Genomic DNA, 18,562 nt, shown 5'->3' on the forward strand with positions numbered 1-18,562 from the left:
TTGGAGCAGACAGGCCTGTGCAGTGGCGGGGCCTGACTGGTGAGGTGCTGTGGGGAGACGGACTCTGTGGGTTGTTCCCCGGGGAAGAGGGGTGCCCCCAGGAGTCTGGTTGCTGACAACCTGCCTCTGGGAGGGTGAGACCATCCTCAGAGAGTCCTGGAGTCTTCCAGGTAGAAGGGCACCTGGGAACCGTACAGTTGAGCTGCTGGTTTCCAGATGGGGAAGCTGAGGCAGGGGAAGTGGAGGAGCCATGCTAGGGAGGGCCAGGAGCTGGGTCAGAGGGAGAGTCCTCTGCCTCTGCCTGGAAGCCTTCTCTCCCTCCCTCCCCCTGAGGAGTCTGCTGGAGCAAGCTGGTCTCCGGCGCACCTTCAGGACTCACTTTGGCTACGAAGAGGTTTAGGGTCGCCCCCAGGGCAGCCATGAGGAAGTGAAGACCCCCCACCCAAGGAGCTGGCATCTCCCATGGCTGCCTTCACAATGAAGCCACCCTGAGCAGCAGGGCCCCTCACCCCTTTGGCATCTGCAAACCCACCTTCCTGACTCAGGCCATTTTTATCCTTGACTGACTCAACCCTATGCAAACCCATTTCAGAGACCCCACCCAGGTCTCAGACACCCCCTCGGGCCACAAAGTTCCCATCTGGACCCCTCCAGGGACTTTCTGGGAACTGTGTAGCTCTGATGGCCAGCCTGGCTCCCCTCCTGTACCCCTGCCCATCCTAGAGGAAGTGCCCACCCACCACAGGGTGGTGGTGGCCAGAGGGGAGCTCCTCTCTTTGGCCATCCAGGGCCAAGGCGAGTCTTACCTTTCCACCTGGAGGTTGACTTTGGAAGGCTCCACGTTGGGATTTTCCCATTCCATTTGCGGGCAGTGCATGAAATAGCAAAGGGTATACAGGGCCTCAGGCTCCCAGTAGAGCGCCCCCTGCTTATGGTGCAGGGGGGTGCCGTTGCCGTGGTGCTTGGCATTGAGGGGCTGCAGGTGATGCATTGCTCGGGACACCAGGTCACCTGTGGACAGAAGTAAGATTTCAGATCTTTCAGGCAGCCACGCCTTGCAGAGATGTGCTGAAGATCTCTGCAGTGATTCTGATCCCGAGACTCCCTCATTCCACTGCAGTGACCGTCTGGGACCATCAGGTCACACATCGAGCAGAAAGGAGAGCGTCTGTCCAGTCACCGTATGACCTCTATGCTTACCAGGTTGGAGCTGCGACTTCAAGACAACCACGGTCCTGCCCTTCTGGAGGCCACGGCTTCTAACAAGGCACCTCTGTGTGCATCATGTTGGGACACACCCTCTATCACATCTTTTGCTGTAGCCAGTACAGCCTTACCTGCAATCACAAGTATAGTCACAGACTATACTGCCTCTTGCCTCTGAGCGTGTGCATATTCTATTCCCTTAATCTGGAACATTCTCTCCCTCCTCTTTTCCAGGCTAACTCCTACCGATCATCTAGGTATCTGCTGATAAATTAATTTCTCCAGGAAATCCTCCTGGAATCCCCCCCACTCCTTTGTGTGTGTATCACATTGCACTTCCTTATCCCAGCATGTGGGGCACTGTGTTAGAGCTGCCATTTCCTTGTGGGTCTTCCCCAGTGGCAGCAACTCATTATAACTCATTCCCCAGTGGCAGCAACTCATTACAAACAGACACTTATTATTACTGGCACAGTTCTAAGCACCCCAATTCATCACCCTAAAATGAGTATCTTTGTAAACCCATTTTATGGATGAGGAACGAGGTCAAATAACTTCTAAAAATCATGAAGCAGCCACACACGGCAGAGCCAGGATTTGAACCCAGGCAGTCTGGCTCCAGAATCCATGCAAACCAAGCTCCTTGAGAACATGGGCTCTTACTCTTCCCAGCACTAGCAAACTGGGAAGACACTCTAGTCTTTCTCCTACTTTCTCCGAAGGAAACCAGGCTTCTGCTTCATCAAACCAAGCCTGCATGTTCTCAGGTTGGCTGCACAGGGAGATCTTCCCGTGGGGAGGCTGGCTGGGCCTGGAAGCACTGACTTTTCTGGGTTAAGGTGGTATTTCCCAAACCTGGGTTGTTTGTGTGCTACCTTCATTCATGAGCGCAGCTGTAGCCAAGCACCATCTGTGCCATGATTCACCTAACTTTAAATGGATTCTGATTCAGGTATTTTAAAGTATTGATATCTAAAAAGGAATGTTCTGTCACTTATCTTAAATGGAAGACCAGATCACTTACCATAAACAGAAGTTTGCTGTAAAAGTTAATCAGATGAAAACAAAACAGTATAATTAATTTATAGCTGAATTCTGGTCCTGTTTGTTGTTGTTGTTACAAATAACAAGGGTTAGATAAGTGTTAGGGGCTCACACCTAATGGACCCTTTCTCCTTGAAGCAATTAGAATTAAAATAGAGTTTAAAAGGGTCACTCCATGAGCAACGTCATTGCGTGCACCGCCCTGTCCCACTCGCCCAGTGGGATGTATTGCATGCTCTGGGAAACACCTGAGCCACTTGTGATGTGTCAACTGGGTGAGGCAATGGGGCCCAGTTTTTGGGTTAAACACTGGTCTATAGTTGCCAAGAAGGTATTTTTTCACATTCACTTTTAACATTTAAATCAGTAGATTTGGGGAAAAGCAGACTACCTTCCAAAATGTGGGTGGGCCTCAACCAACCAACCAGCTGGAGGCCTTAGGAGACAAGATCTTGAAGAAGAAGGAATTCTGCCCTCAGGCTCAAGACTGAAACATCAACTCCTGCTGGGCTTACTGCCCCTGCCCCGCGTCCCCCCCCACCCCCACCCAGGAAGGCCCTGGTCAGGGAGGGAGACCGTCTCCCCCATTCCCAATCCTTCACTGCCCAGTTGAAACCAGGCCTGCAGAGCCCACCTTTTCTCTGCCCTCCACCTGTACCTTTTAACATGGCACGTTCTTTCTTTCTTTCTTTTTTTTTAGATTTTATTTATTTATTCATGAGAGGCACACACAGAGAGAGAGAGAGAGAGAGAGAGAGAGAGAGGCAGAGACACAGGCAGAGGAAGAAGCAGGCTTCCCACTGAGCAGGGAGCTCAGTGGAGGACTTGATCCCTGGACCCTGGGATCATGCCCTGAGCCAAAGGCAGATGCTCAACCACTGAGCCACCCAGGCGCCCCTGAACATGACACTTTCACCTCAAATCTAAACCCAAGAAAGTGAGGCTCAGTGAGACGCAGGAGTTTCTCCTCTGAAGGCCCAGAGCCCACTTGCTAGTCTGAGGGTGGGGCCACCTCCTTGAAAGAAGATTGACAAGAAGGTAATTCAAAGCTCCCCTCCCTTTAGGGGAATCAGCTATGGAGCTGTACTCTCAGCCAAGGGCAGAAATAGCAAATATTCCCCTTTCTAGTCCATGTCCCTGGCAGACATGGTTAACCAATCACAGAGCTCTTATACACTGAGTGTCCATGTCGCTTTTAAATCCTTCTTGAGACAAGATCCCAAGGGGCCACTATTTCTGAGAGAGGAGTTTTCAGAGGAAAGGAAACTTCCATGTTGTCAGAGTCCTAAGGCTTTAAAGGGACAACCAAAGCAGAGTGCAATCCACCAAGCTGAATATCTGGACAGCAAGCAGATGCACGGATTGAACAGAGTAGTGGGGAGTGCCCTTCCCGCACCTCCTTGCATGTACCATGCCTAGCTCAGAGCCTCAACCTCCTTTGTCCATTTCCCACAACAAGAAAATATGCCCAAGAAGCTATAAAAAAATAAAAAACCAATCAATAGGAGAAGGAAATTCTCTGTTAGAGGCAGGTAGACTGGGAAGACCCCAAGGGGAGCCTGCAGATGGAAAGTATGGAGAACCAGTGCTCTAAGTTAGGGAGGAGTCAGAAGAAGGAATTCAGATATCAGCTCTGCTGCTCATCTGCACACATGCCAGCAAGTCACTCAACCTCCCCATCAGGTGGTTGTGAGGGTTCAGTGCAGAACCCGGAAGGGCCCGGCACACTGTTGGCCCTAAATAACCAGCTCTCTTAGGCTCAGGGCCCGCCTGCTCTTTCTTCTCTCTGGATGGTGAGACCTGGAGGCTGGGTGCCTGGGCCACGCGGGGACAGTCCTGCCAGTGCTCCGACCCAGTGTGCTACTTGCTGCTTCATGCTGGGGTTGACATTTTTAGGAACCTGTGCTACAAAGCTGCTCACTCCAGGTGTCTGTTTGGGGTGCATTTAGGTCCTTATTTTCTCTACGCTTTCATCTTTTAGAAACCTTGCTCCTTGGGAGAGAGTTAAAAAAGGAAGCCAGATGCCTGTCTCTGGCTGGTCATATCATTCAGTCTCATAAAGGGCAGCTCCAACCTCTGGTAAAGTAAGAGAGCCTGATCAGTGAATGTTGAGAAAGAGCGTGGAAGAAAACAACAGCATGGCACGTCTGGGGTGGGACTGGGCACAGGGATCATGTTTTTAATTTTCTGATGAGGATGACATGAAGTGGAGGCAGGTGGCAGCAGAAGTAGGAATTGCAATATACTGAGAACCTGCCATATCTCAGGCCATTTATGCACTTTCTGGTTTAATTACATAAGAGCCAAATGGGACATGAACCCACTTCAGAGATGGGAAAATCAAGGCAAGGGGCAACTGGCCCCAGGTGTCATGTAGGAAGCAGGCTGCAAGCCCTGCTTCCAGGGCTCATGTTTTCCATCATGACACCCCAGTTCCTCCAAAAAGGCACTTCTCTAGACTCTACCTCAGGGTGCGGCCTTAGAAAAACTCTGGTGAATAGTTTGAGGCCTAAATCCCGAGTCTCCCCATATATATGCTATTGCAGATTCCATGGTAGGGGCTCAGGAGACTGGTCAGCCTCTGCTTGCTGGAGCAGGGCTTCTGGTGGAAGGGTCTCAGAGTCCGACCTGTCTGCAGGAGGGGTGGTGGCTGGTGGGTCAATCTGCCTTTGTGACCACACACACTCTCAGAGTACTGCCCTCAGGGAAGAGAGCCCAGAGGGACATATGAGTAACCAGCAATGACGTACGCAGGAAGCTAGTTCTGGAACCAACAGAAGCCTGGCCTCTCAGATCAGAACTTTGGCCCAGGCCCCAGCAGAGCTGAAAGAGCTTTCCTTGGAGAGCTGTGAACATGGGGAGGAGCCCAGCAGCTGGGCTCTGAGGCCACGGGGTGAGGCTGTCTATGGTGGGCACCAGTACACACATATGTAGCACTCCTGCGTGCAGGATGCTTCTGAGAGCTTTACCTATATTATATTCCTTTGGGGGCACGCAGCCCAACAAGGTAGGTCTGGATAGCATATCCACTTTACAAATGAGGAGACTGAGATCCAGGGAAATAATTTGGCCAAATCACACTGGCAGGGAGTGCAAGCACTGAGCTTTAAACCATTGCCATCTGGGTCTCTTAGCCACTGCACCAGGCTGCCTCCAGGAGGGCAGGAGAGAAAGGGTCTTCATTTGTTGGTAGCAGCGAGTACACTGGGAGCTCCAGAGATCATCATGGGCTTGGACACACCCAGCGTTTTGGCAGAAAAGCTCAGTCCATCTCTACCTGGCACCTGTCAGTAACCACATCCTTGGTGGCACACAGAGGTCAGAGCAGATAGGGCCGACGGCCAGCAGCTTTGGAACGGGCTGCAGACTTTCCAGTTCTGCCCTGGGCTATGAGGTCTGGGTCCTCAAAGGTGGCCCCAGCCATGGGCAGAGGCAAGGTGTGAGGTTTCATGAGATTCGTGGGAGGCCAAGACCTCGGGCTGAGCCACGGCAGGGCAGGAGGAAGGGATGCCTACATGCAAGATGCCACCTGAGGACTCTCAAAAACTGTTGGGCAAACTCTTCAGAGGTGCTGGGTTTCCAGTGCGTTGGCATGTGCGGGCACGGTTTGAAGGGGCCTCCCTCATCCCCAGGGACACGCAGGTGGAAGGCCTTGGACTCACCAGTAACGGACTCAGCACAGCACTCACAGTCCTGCAGGATGAAAGCTGAGCCACAAACAACAAGGATGTGTGTGTGGAGGGCAGTGAGGGGAGAAAGACTCCTGTCAGGAAAACATGACAAGCAATTCTGGGGCGCGTGGGAGGCTCAGCAGTTGAGTGTCTGCCTTCAGCTCAGAGCATGATCCCAGGTCCTGGAGCCCATAACAGGCTCCTCACAGGGAGCCTGCTTCTCCCTCTGCCTGTGTCTCTGTTTCTCTCTGTGTCTCTCATGAATAAATAAATAGCCTTTAAAAAAAAATAGTAGGATGCATGGTGACCACCGGAAGTAGCAGACAGGGAAACTGCTGGATACTTGGCCAAAGAACCAAAGACCCAGAGATTCCTAGAGCCGGGTGTGGCCTCCGAGCTGATCCTGTGTGGCCTCCTAGGTGTCACCTGGGCAGCATCCAGCCATGGGAAATGTCACTGTCACTATTATTATGAGCAGCAGTAACAGGTGCCATGCACTGAGCCCCAGCACTGTGCCAGGGACGGCGAGTAAGCACCTCACGTGCACTGCGTCTAAGTCTCATGTGCTCTGCAAAGCATGCACATTAGATCAGTTTTGCAGCAGTGATCTGCAGCCGAGTGGATTCTGCCTCCCAGGGGACACTTGGCAAAGTTTGGAGCCATGTGTGGTTGTCACATCCAAGGGCCTGCTACTGGCATCCAATGGGTAGAGGTTACAGCTGCTGCTAAATGTCCTACAATACACAGGACAGTCCACCCAACAAAGAATTTAGCCCCACATGTCAATAAGGACACGGTCGAGAAACCTTATTTTACAGATAAGGAAACTGAGGCACAGACAAGAGTCCAGCCTGGGTCTGATTCGAATGCCTGTGTTCTTCATGTACACCCTACCCTTCTTTCAGAGACAGCCTAGCACAGACACGGTCAGCTCCAAGTCCGAATCTGGCATGATGTAGCCAAGGTGCTAATGAATACCCCTTACCCTTGATTCAGTAACTCCATTTCTGGGAATCTTTCCCAGCCTTAGAATGCAAAATGCAGCAAGTCTTTACACACAAGGATTTTCACCCAAACCTTATTTATGCAATCCAAAATTCGACGAGGAAATATATGTTTAAAAATAACTCTGATACACCCATTGGTAAAATAATAAACGTATGTATTTATTAAAGATGTTTACCCAGAACTGTGATTTCACACACACACAAAATCCTCTTGTTAAAATGGTAAGTAGAAGAAAAGTGAAATTCACAATCGCATAGCATGAGGACCAGGATTATGTTATTTAAAAACTTTGCACTTAAATACAAAACTGCCCCCCTCAACCAACCCCCATGATGCTAAGGATTTCTCTGCTAGTGGGATTGTGGGTGGTGTTCCCTTCCAACTTGTCTGTAGTTTCTGAAGTTTGAATTACGGCATGTGCTACTTGGTATTATGAGAATAATAAGTGTATTAAGGTGATTATGTTTTCTTTCTTGTACCTTCCATCTACGTCAAGCTGGAGTATCATCTTTCTGTCTGTCTTTCTCAAAAGCTCTAGTGAATAAGCTCAGCACTGGGGCACCTGGGTGGCTCGATCGGCTGGGCATCTGATTCTCAATTTTGGCTCAGGTCATGATCTCAGGGTCGTGGGATTGGGCCCCACATTGGGCTCCATGCTCAGTGCAGAATTGGCTTGAGATTCTCTCTCTCCCTCTCCCTCTGCTTCCCTCCCCGCCCCTGATGCTCATGTGCCTGTATGCTCTTTTTCTAAAATAAACAAATAAATCTTAAAAAAAAAAAGCTCAGAACAAGAAAACTCAAGGGAGTGAAGAAGAGAAGGTCCACGTCTTGGGGCCCTACACCACTCTTCTAGTTCCCCAGAGTGCTGGGACACCTTTGACCTTGGCTGGGCTAAACTACCTCCACTGAGCATCATTCAGCTAAATGATGCACTTGCACTTCCAGGTTCCCTGCTTTTTGCTCCTATTTTCTCACCTTGGAGTTGCCCTTTCCCTCCTCCCATCTACCGAAGACCTTTAAAGCTGTGATCAAGTATTACTTCTTCCATGCAGCTCTCCCGGATGCTCTCAGTCGGCATCTCCTCTTTCCCTGTGTACCCACAATACCTGATAATAAACATGTTATTCGTTTAATTCTGTCGTGTTTCATATCTGCTTCCCCTACTGAGCCTCAAGGGCAGAGGCTGTGCCTCATTCACTGTCCTGTTCCTGGAGGGGCAGTGTGTGTGGTGGTTAGAAACACGCTGTTTGGACTTAGACTTCCTGAGTCTGAGCCTCCAGTCTGCCACTAACTTATTGTGAGACCTTGGGTGAGTTATTTAACCTCTCTGTAAATGGGGATTTTTGTGATCTAATGGATTTGTTGGGTGGATAACAATAGTACCTACCTCACAATATTAAATGAAGTAATGTACAGAAGTCCCTTAAAACACTTGGGAGTTTAGCATATCCTAAGTGCTTAATAAATATTCAGCACTACTTCTTTTTTTTTCTCATCACCATCATCATCATCATCACCACCATAATCACCACCACCACCACCACCACCACCACCACCATCACCACCATCACTACCATTACCACCACCACCACCACCACCACCACCACCACCACCATCACCACCATCACTACCATTACCACCACCACCATCACCACCACCACCACCACCATCATAACCACCACCATTATAGTCTTCACCACCATCATCATCAGCCTAGTTCCTGATCAGAGGCCCTAAGGACATCTCTGAGGAGGGCTGGCCATGGGAGATGGAACTGGCACAAGGATTCTGTAATCACTAGCTCTACTTCAGACCCCATTCTATGTACATGCTATCCACTTCTTCACCTGTTTTCACCCCAAACAGCGAATCCACTTGTCACTAGCTGCTCTGTGTTTCAGCAGCTGGCACTGGTTCTAGAAACCTGATAGAATCCATTCACAACCGGGTTTCCCAAATGTCGACACTTGGGACTCACCATCAGGACTTCTCTCATTATCTGTGGGCTGCAGGTACAATTTATCTACTTAATATTTTTCTTTAAATTGGCTCATTCTTTCACTCATTTAAAAAGGAAGTTTCCTATCAGTGCCATAAATGGGAAACCAATATTTTTCTAGTGCTCATTAAAAATTCATAGCAATTAAAAATAAAAAGTGTTTTGTGTATCACCTACAATCATCTGTCCCGCCATTGGGAAATGCTGCTCTAACCTGCCAGACCCAAGTTATCACAGTAGCTCCCACCAAGCCATTCCCCTGCATGGAAGATATGCTCTCCCGGGACCAAGGGCCCACATTCCAACGGTGGTTCCTTCTGCCCCAAAGAAAGCAACTGAGACAGCAACTTCATCTTCTTCCCTCACCCACAGTCAGCTGCCACTTACTACAGTCTGTTTTCAAAAACTTCCTACAACCCTGGGGGAGGCAGTATCATCACCTCTTGTCATACATGGTAAAACCAGAGATCAGAGTGGCCAAGTCACTTGCCTTATGTCACACAGCACAGATGAGGAAACAGAGATGTTTCTCCAGCAACATAAACTGCTGTTTAACTTTCCTCACCCAAACCCCTTCCCTTAGAAAAGAGAATGAAAAGATCACGGGTAATCCAAGTCTTTAGGTACAGTGGAAGACTTAACTCTGGATTGAGCAGGAAATTTACCATTCACTCATTCATTCATCAAATATTTATTGAGTCCTACATTGGCCAGGAATTATTTCAGACCCTGAGGATAGAATGATATTAAAAATAATATAAAATAAAATAATAAAATAAAACCTGCTCTGCTGTCATGGGTTTATCGTTTTGGAGGGGTGGACAGGAAATACATAAATAAACATACAGTACACCAGGTGGTGGTAAGTGCTATGATGAAAATTAAAGCAGGAAGAGCATACAGAGAGCAGTGGGGGAGGGCTGGATGGGGTGGTCACAGGAGGGCCTCTCTGAAGAGGTGACATTTGAGCAGGGGCCTGAATACAGTGACAGAGGAGCCTTGTGAAAACCAGGGGAAGAGCTTTCTAGGCAGAAGGGGCAGCAAGTGCAAAGGCTCTGTGGTGGAGTGGAGTATCTGAAAAATACCAAGAGGCCATTGACCACTTTGTCATCAGAGGGTCATGGGTGCTGCCCAGGCACTGGAGGCAGTAGGACTCTTTGAGAAGAGCCCACCGTCATTCCAAACGAGGGGAGAGATACTCTTGTCCAAGCAACAAAGACTAAGGTGGTTTTTTTCCTTTCTGGTGACACCGAAGAGAGAGGACCCAGAAACCTTTTTTCCTCACTGTTGTAAATCAACGGCTCCATTCTGATCGCCTCATTGCATGGGAGCAACTGAACTTGTTGCACAGTTTAGCGTGAAAGCCTTAGTGCGACTACAAGGGGCATTTTATGACACGGCTCACTTTTCCCCCTTTAACCCACAGAACAAGCACTATAATTAATGACTGTCCAGCGGGGTTTCCCTGGAAGCTGGTGGATGAGGCTGGGACGTCAGGCAGAGAACGAGACAAGACCTCAGAGGATACAAATGTAGAATCGGAAGGAAACAAATGTGGAGTCAAGTTGGTTCAAAAGTGAGAAAAGCCAGGGGGCCTCTGCTTTTCCTATGGCCTCAGTGGGAGAGCCTGGGTAGACCTGATCCCCCAGAGCTGCTTACTGGTTCAGGGAAGGAGAGCCGGAAGGGTCTGCCCGTGGGTCTCTAGGTGAACTGGGAAGTTCAGCATATTACCGTGTAAATTTTCTAGGGCTCACAGTTTAAAAAAATCGCCAGCCTTTGTCAGTCTGGGGGACTCTGTGGCATCCTAATTTAGCTTAGCACTCAAATATTTTAGGCATGCGTAGGTTCAGTGCCAGGTCTCTGAGATCAAAATCCAGTTCCATAGATACTTAGCATTTGACTGGACTTTCATCAAGAATTCCCCTCGTTGGGAGTATTTTCTTCTGATCTTGTCTCAGAGACTAGTTGGCCGTGCGTCATCCCTTTATTCCCTGTCGGATGACAGATATCTCCCAAGTGAGGGGTGATGTGTTAGGGGCTCACAGTGCAATGCTGAACCGAACACAGCCCAGCAAGGGAGAAAAAAAAAAAAAAAAAGCTGGGTTTGAATTATGACTCTGCCATTTACTAGCTGTGTGGACTTGGGCAAGACCTCTATCCTTCCAAGTTTCAGTTTTCTTACGTGTGAAGTGGGGATACCTTTAATGGACTTACAGCACTTGGTACACGGCAGGTGCTTCAGAGTAAGTGGATATATTTTCACCCTAAGCCACAATAGGCTAGACAAAGGTAAGCACTCTGAACATCCTGCTTGACCAAGTCCTGGATTTTAACATGAAGCTTAAGGATACAGGCAGGGGTTATAGGGAGAAGTCTCAGCCTCCAGGGTGGTCCCCTTCTAGGTGATGTCCTTGGTGACTCTGCATATCTCCAATTATGTTTAGAGGAGAGCTTCCACGATGCATCCTACAGAACAAACTGCAGATCCTCAGAGCTGGCAGAACACAGCCCTTACTGCACCTGTAACGTGTAGAAACATCTGCTGGGCTTCTCCCAGAGGGAGGGCAGTCTAGTGGCAAGGCCTGAAAACTCTGCCTCGAGAACAGCACTCCGTCTCAAGCCCTGAAGCTCGTGGGTGCAGTTCATCTTAGACAAGTTTTTCATCCTCCTCTTGCATCCACTACAGTGTGGATAATAGTGGTTACACCGGAAATAACTCATGTGGATTCATCATAGTTCCCTGGTTCAGTAACATCTCCTGGTGTGGATTATTACTGACTACTAAGTAGGCCATGGGTTGGGGCTCTGCCCTGACCCTGCAACATCCTGATTCCAGAAGAGCAGGGATGTCTGGGAACAGACTCGCTCCATCTCACCTTTGCAGGAAAACAGCAGTTTCTACAATCCACACTGGTGGAATAATCTTTGAATATGAAGAGCAGCTCTCTATGTACACAGAGAGAGCAAGTCTCATATTGATTCAGACCACAGAGCAAGACAGGCTAAATTACAGTCAGATCAGAAAAGAAGGCAATTTTATTACCTCCAGTCACCAAGGTGGCTTATCAATGTGCTTCCTCATACACGTTCTATGGGACTGACTTAATGAATGTACAAAACCCCTTTGTAATTAGCAGCACCATTTGTGTGCCAACAATTCATATGTGAAAGTCAACATTCAGTGAGAACGACAGCGTCTAATTTACAGAGCAAATTGTCCTTAAAAACAATTTATGCGGTAAGCTGCTCCTGCAGCCTGCCTGCTTGGGCCGAGTACAGATTTATTTAGCAAATCCTTTCTCCGAAGAGTGCTGGAATTGAGCAGAGCCCCAGCCCAGGTGCTAGACTCTAAATCTAAAAGGCTTCAGATTTTCCCAGGACAAACCTTTGAGACCCCAGCGGAGAGTTGGTGAGGAAGCTCTTCCCAGGTTATGCCCACGCAGACATGACCGGACTCTGTAGCCAGATTCTGCATTTCCAGGGTCGTGGGCATGTCTTAGAAATTTGGAGAGTCCCAAACACTGTGGGGTTTCTTCTTAGAGCGATGCTTCCCCAACCTGGACCCTCTACATCCAAATCCCTGGGGAGCTGTTAAAATGCAGACATTTTCTTATCCTTTTCCAACTATTGAAGATATTTCAAAATGTCATTCACACATATCGCTACCGCCCAATAATGGTGTCATCGAAGCCGCTGCCAGATTCTGTTATGCAAGGTGCTACTAAAAAGTCTAGCATGACTACCTCACGATTTTGAAAAAAAAAAAAAATTCAGTAACTCAATTTCAATATATTTTGGTTCCTTTGTAAACATATGCATTTATTTCATGCATTTAAAAATATCATTCTGAGGCAGGGGCCCTAGGCTTTACCAGACTGTCAAAGGGTCCAGGGCCCCTAAGAGTTTAAGAACAATTGTACAGCTGATGTACCGGTAGCTGGAAGACCCTGTGATGGGCAGCATCTTGTGACTTCTGGGTTTGATGAGAATTGATGTGCAATTTCCAAACTCAGGTGCCAGGAAAGTAGCTCCCTAATGACCATAGGGCCCAACAGCTTGATTCAGCTACAGCTTCCCTTTCCGGAGGGGCATGCTACGTGCTAAACAGAGGATTTCTGACCTGCGTGTATAGGGTCTTCCTTTGGGAAGGGGCACAAGTTGCCTTCTGGACCCTAACTCCTTTTTATGGTTCAGAATTTTCTAGAATGTTGCACCAACTCATACTGCAACATAATCCATTATTTCTGAGATCAATGCTCAGGTCTGATCAGGAACACAAAGCCAGGTAATGTGACAATCAACAGAATCCTAAGTAAATACAGTTTTATTTTCTTTTGGTTGGCCACACTCAGAGGGCACAGCCCTGACTTAGGGGGTGCACAAGCATGGCAACTCACCGCCCAAACTTGAGACACCCAACCTTCTTGACAATCCCTCCTTTCTCTCCTCCTCTTTCCCTGCCCTTCCCCCTTCTCTTCCTATTTCCTGAAGGCACACTGTGTGCCAGGCAGTATTCTTGGTGTTGGGGTTCCATCAATGAACAAAAGCAAGTATCTATTTTCTGTGAGAATATATTCTAGTAGGGAGGGACAAATTAAAAAAAAAAAAAAAAGAAATGAATAAAATATAGAGTATGGCCAGGCAGAAGGGGAAGGATAATGACTGCTAACGGCTACCAAGTTTCTTGTTGGGGTGATGACAACTGGTGTTCCAAAACTGATGCTGGTGGTTGGCTGCCTGATGGTTTTCAGTCATTTACCTTAGTAAAGTGACTGAATAAAAATTATATCTCCGTGAAGTTTTATTAAAAAACAAAAAATATATGGGGGGAAAAAGGTCATCAGGGTATCCTAATTTTGTCTTTGTTTTTTAAAATATTTATTAATTTATTTTGGTGGGGAGGGGCAGAGGACTAGGACCTCAAGCAGACTCCTTGCTAAGCACAGACCCCAACATGGGGCTCGATCTTATGATCATGAGACCATGACCTGAGCTGAAGCCAAGAGTTTGACGCTTAACTGACTGAAACTCCCAGGTGCCCCTACAGTGTAGTATAATTTTGGGTGAGACTTGAAGGTAATGAGGTAGCCAGCCATGTGGCTGTCTGGAGGAAGAGTGGTTGAGGAAAAGGGAAAAGTAAGTGCAAAAGTCCTGAGGCATGTCTGCTATAGTCAAGGAAAAACAGAGGACCAGGGTGGCTGGAGCTCAGCGGGTCTTGGAGGAGACTGGAAGAATAAGAGGGATATGTGGGGTGGCCTGGAAGCAAATCTGAGGACTTTAGCTTTTCCTATGGGTCAGAAGGAAAGCCAGTGGAGGATGCTGAACAGAGGAAAGATGTGATCTGACATATGCTTTAAATGGATCTTGCTGGAAATCAACAATGAACAGCCACCATTTACAGAGTGTTTATTGTGTGCCAGTCACCATGGCAAACCCTCTTTATGGCCTCATTGAATCGCCACAACTAACTTTGAGTTAGGTAGTATTACTTTCTCTATTTTATAGAAAAGGAAACTAAGGCTCAGAAAATATTAAGAACTTGACCTACCACAGTGACAGTGGTAGAAAATTTTAAAAGGCCTGTCTGACTCCAGAGTGCTTGCCTTTCCTAGGGCTACCCTGGCCCTGTTTTGTACACACAGCAGGTGCTCAATAAAAGTTGACCCCCAGCTGGTTACTAAGCACTGTCCTGAGGGGAGTGGCATGTTGGGCACGGAGAAGGCCAAAGAACCAGTGTCCACTTACTCAGTTCTGCGATGCTGCCAACACGGGTGGCCAGCAGGGACTGCTCGATGGTCCTCAACTCCGACTGGCTGAACATGGGCAGGTCCCCAGGCTTGCTTGACCGCTGCGGGTCCCTGTGAAGGTTTAGGCTGTCTGGCAGGCACAGCACTCCTACAGGTGGTGGGAGAGACAACGAAAGAAAGCAGATGGTTATTTTTCAGTTAACCAAGGGTGGGGCATCAAATCTTACATGACCTCAGACTGCACGAGGGTTGGTGCCGCGAAGCCAACATGGGGCCCTGGGTTCTGAACTCCTGTTAGAAGTGATGTGTAGCTATTTCAAAAGGTTTCCTCACAATCCTGACCTACTCGTTTTTAGCATGTGGGCATTCACCTGCATGCACATGTTGCCAAAGGACACAAAAGAGGATCCTTTCCTCCAGCCTGGCTTCTATCCACTCAGAGATGCCTCTTAAAGAGCCAGTGATCACTGTCCATTGTCCCTCCCAGAGGTAGCAGCCACCCCTGCACATCCCTGAGCAGAGGAAGAGTCTCTGCTGGCGGTTGCTTCTGTTGGCTTGCTTTATATTCGCCCAACAAACTTAACTCTGGCTGTTATTTGTTAGACAAAACTCTGGCTTTCTCTGTGGAGGTGTATGTCAAGCAGTAGAAGAGACCCCATGGACTTTTGTAATTTCATGGTGAAAACCTATGGGAAACCTCTGGCATCTAATTATTTCTTCCCTTCCTTTCCATCCCATGAACATTTAGCAAGAGCCTAAGAACTTATTTTGGTAGGTTATTTACAGATATTATTCACTTTCCCTTCACCATCCAAACCTCCCTAGGCAGAGCAAACTTTTGTGCTCCTTGACTTTGGGCTTGACTAATTGACTTATTTTGGCCAAAAGTATACGAATGCACTCAATCGAACCAAAGGCCTGAAAAGTGCTTGTATGGCTGAATTTGCTCTCTTATACCTCTGCCACCAACATAAGAGGAACATCCCCTGTCTGGCCTGCTAAAAGAAGGAGGGTGAGGAGACGCAGAGAGCAGCTCCAGTACCAAGCTGTAGGTTAGAGCTGCTCCACAGAAACAAACATCGATTTGGCATGCCTTTGAGAGAGTGGAGGTTATCTGTTACTCAGTGTTGTTATGGTGATAACTAACAGATACAACCACCAAGTGCAGATCACTGAGGACACGAGGAAGATGGCAGGTGGGCAGTGTGCTGTGCTAGGGGCTCAGGATACAGCGATGGATACAATACACACTCTCCTGGGGCCCCTGGGTGGTGGCTCAGTCGGTTGAGCATCCGACTCTTGGTTTTGGCTCAGGTCATGATCTCAGGGTTGTGGGATTGAGCCCTGCGTCAGGCTCCATGCTAGATGCAGAGTCTGCTTGGGATTCTCTCTCTTTTCCTCTGCCCCTCTCACTGCTCACTGGCACATACTCTCTCTCTCTAGAATAAATAGATAGATAAATAAATAAATAAATAAATAAATAAATAAATAAATAAATAAAAAAATAAAATTTTAAAAAGATCTTATTTATTTATTCATGAGAGACACGGAGAGAGAGGCAGAAACACAGGCAGAGAGAGAAGCAGGCTCCCTCTGGGGAGCCCAATGTGGGACTTGATCCCAGGACCCCGGGATCACGATCTGAGCCGAAGGTAGACGCTCAACCTCTGAGCCACCCAGGCATCCCAATAAGTAAATCTTAAAAAAAGAAAAAAGGATATACACACTCCCTGTCCTCAGTGGGCTCATAGTCTAAGCAAAGGAAAAGACTGTTAATGCACATAACCACAAAGCCATATGGGACGTGCTCTACAGGAGGAAAACATGAGGAATGGAGGGATATCTTAGCAGGGAGCCGAACAATGAGTAGTTGTCAACGCAGAGGAGCATTTACTGAGTGCCTACTCTGTTCACAACCCTGCAAGGCAAAAATTTTGGATGCAAAAGCAGCAGCAGATATATTCAAGTAGTACATAAACTAACCAAAGAGACAGCCTGTCAATAACAAAATAGCACGGGAACAATACAACACTACCCATATAGAGGTGTTGAGTGACTTCAGCCAGCTGGCAGGGTGAGAGGAGACAACAGAGAGGTTAGCAGTGCGAGCCCACTGCTCACCCTGCTTAAACCACAAAAGCTCATCAAACAAAGGTTCTTGCTTTGAAGATGGGCAGGCATGAGTGGCACCCGTCACACACACACCTCTTCTGGCTCCTGCTGCCCAATTCACAACACCTGCCACATTGAGCTAGTCACTTGTTCGTGGGTGTTTCCCATTCACACCTAATAGGATGACACAGTGGACAAGGCAACTGTAGTAGATGACTTTTGGATGAATATCGAATAAATAGATAAATAATGCAAATAAATAGCCATTAGATTTTAATGTTTCTATAATCAGGAAACTGGCCAAATACGTGTCTTTCTAAAATTATTCTCTATTATTTTTCAAACACTTTGTGCATCAGAGCAAAATTGTATTTTTTAAAAGATTTTATTAATTTGTTGATGAGAGACACAGAGAGAGAGATGCAGAGACACAGGCAGAGGGGAAGCAGGCGCCCTGTGGGGAGCCCGATGCAGGACTTGATCCCAGGACCCCAGGATCATGCCCTGAGCCAAAGGCAGATGCTCAACCACTGAGCCACCCAGGTGCCCTAAAAATGTATTTTATATCACAGACCAGTGTACACACACACCACCACCACCACCACCACCACCACCACCACCACACACTTTTCACCAAAAAATTTCACATAAAATAATCCTGATCCTTACTATGTATGATGCACTCTTATTCTTTTTCCTTTTCCTTTATCTTCTCTTCAATCTCATTAATAAAAATGCTGGTCTGCAGCACCAAAAGTGATTTCATGACATACTCATGGGTCATGACTAACAATCTGAAGAACACAGTGGACTGTACTAGTACACAACCTGGCATTAATTGGACAGTACAGATTCACCATTCACTGGACACTACCTAGCACTGTGCGAGGCTCTGTATGGGATGGAGAGATGACTGAGAGGTGATTCCTGCATTTCAGAAACCCTCAGCTTTGCAGGGAAGACAAAACCTTCACAGAAATACCCAACATCCAAGGCGGGTCTCCTGCCTGCCTCCTTTCTCCTCAACAGAGGAGTCATCCTCCAGTTCACCCCAGGCAGAGACGCCCTGAGTCATCCCTGCTTCCTCCTGCCTGCTCACCTGCTGAGATAGTTGGTCAGAGGCCAAGTCAAGAAGCCATTGCCATGGCAATGAATGTTGGTCCAGTCCCTCACCGGATGCCCTCGATGTCCCTCTTATTCAGGAATTTACTGCCCATGGAGGGCTCACTGCAGATGGCAGCAGATGAACATGACCCAGTGTGATAAGTAGCCCAAGGTTCCAGGGTGTGAGGTCTTTTGCTGGGAGAAGGGAGGGTTGGTCAGTGGGCTTCATGGCAAAGGAGCCCCACAAGTAAGCTCCAAATGTTGGGGAGGGCAAAAGTTTTCTACTTCATTGTGGGAATGGCCCTCACATGTACTCACAAGATTGCCTTCTTGGTATCTGCATTACATGCAGCAAGTTCTAATCTTAAACATGTATCTGAAACATTGCTTCACACACTATTTAAGGTACAAGCACATGGCCTGGTCTGGAACCCAGAGCTTCAATCCTGACTCTGCCACGACCTACCCATGTTTAACATTGAGCAGGTCACAGGGCCTCTCTGGACCTCGGTTTCCTCTTCTGTGAAATGGAGGTCATAATAATGGCCTTGTCTCCTTCAAGGAGTTGCTGGGGGTGAGCAATGAAATGAGGTAATATGTACTAAAGTATTTTGCATGTGTTGGGCAAGTAATAGGGGCTCATCATATGTTAACTGAGATGAAAATCAGTT

At 47.8% G+C, this 18,562-nt stretch overlaps 1 protein-coding gene and 1 long non-coding RNA gene across 6 annotated transcripts in view; one reads left to right on the forward strand and one right to left on the reverse strand.

Moving 5' to 3' along the window:
• Nucleotides 1-2,557, forward strand: part of LOC144323838 (uncharacterized) — a 44,369-nt gene extending 41,812 nt beyond the window's left edge. Inside the window, exon 4 of the long non-coding RNA XR_013389180.1 lies at nt 1,121-2,557. This is a non-coding gene — a long non-coding RNA (uncharacterized LOC144323838). The remainder of the gene's footprint in view (nt 1-1,120) is intronic.
• Nucleotides 1-18,562, reverse strand: part of ABTB3 (ankyrin repeat and BTB domain containing 3) — a 310,072-nt gene that overhangs the window by 113,126 nt on the left and 178,384 nt on the right. For all 5 annotated transcript variants that reach the window (XM_077914754.1, XM_077914752.1, XM_077914751.1 and 2 more), the window contains exons 2-3: nt 14,674-14,823; nt 807-1,011 (exon numbers count right to left, since the gene is read on the reverse strand). In XM_077914754.1, coding sequence (XP_077770880.1) covers nt 807-1,011; nt 14,674-14,823 — 355 coding nt within the window. The remainder of the gene's footprint in view (nt 1-806; nt 1,012-14,673; nt 14,824-18,562) is intronic.

The sequence above is a fragment of the Canis aureus genome, chromosome 11 (genome assembly GCF_053574225.1).
Source record: "Canis aureus isolate CA01 chromosome 11, VMU_Caureus_v.1.0, whole genome shotgun sequence".
NCBI lineage: Eukaryota > Metazoa > Chordata > Mammalia > Carnivora > Canidae > Canis > Canis aureus.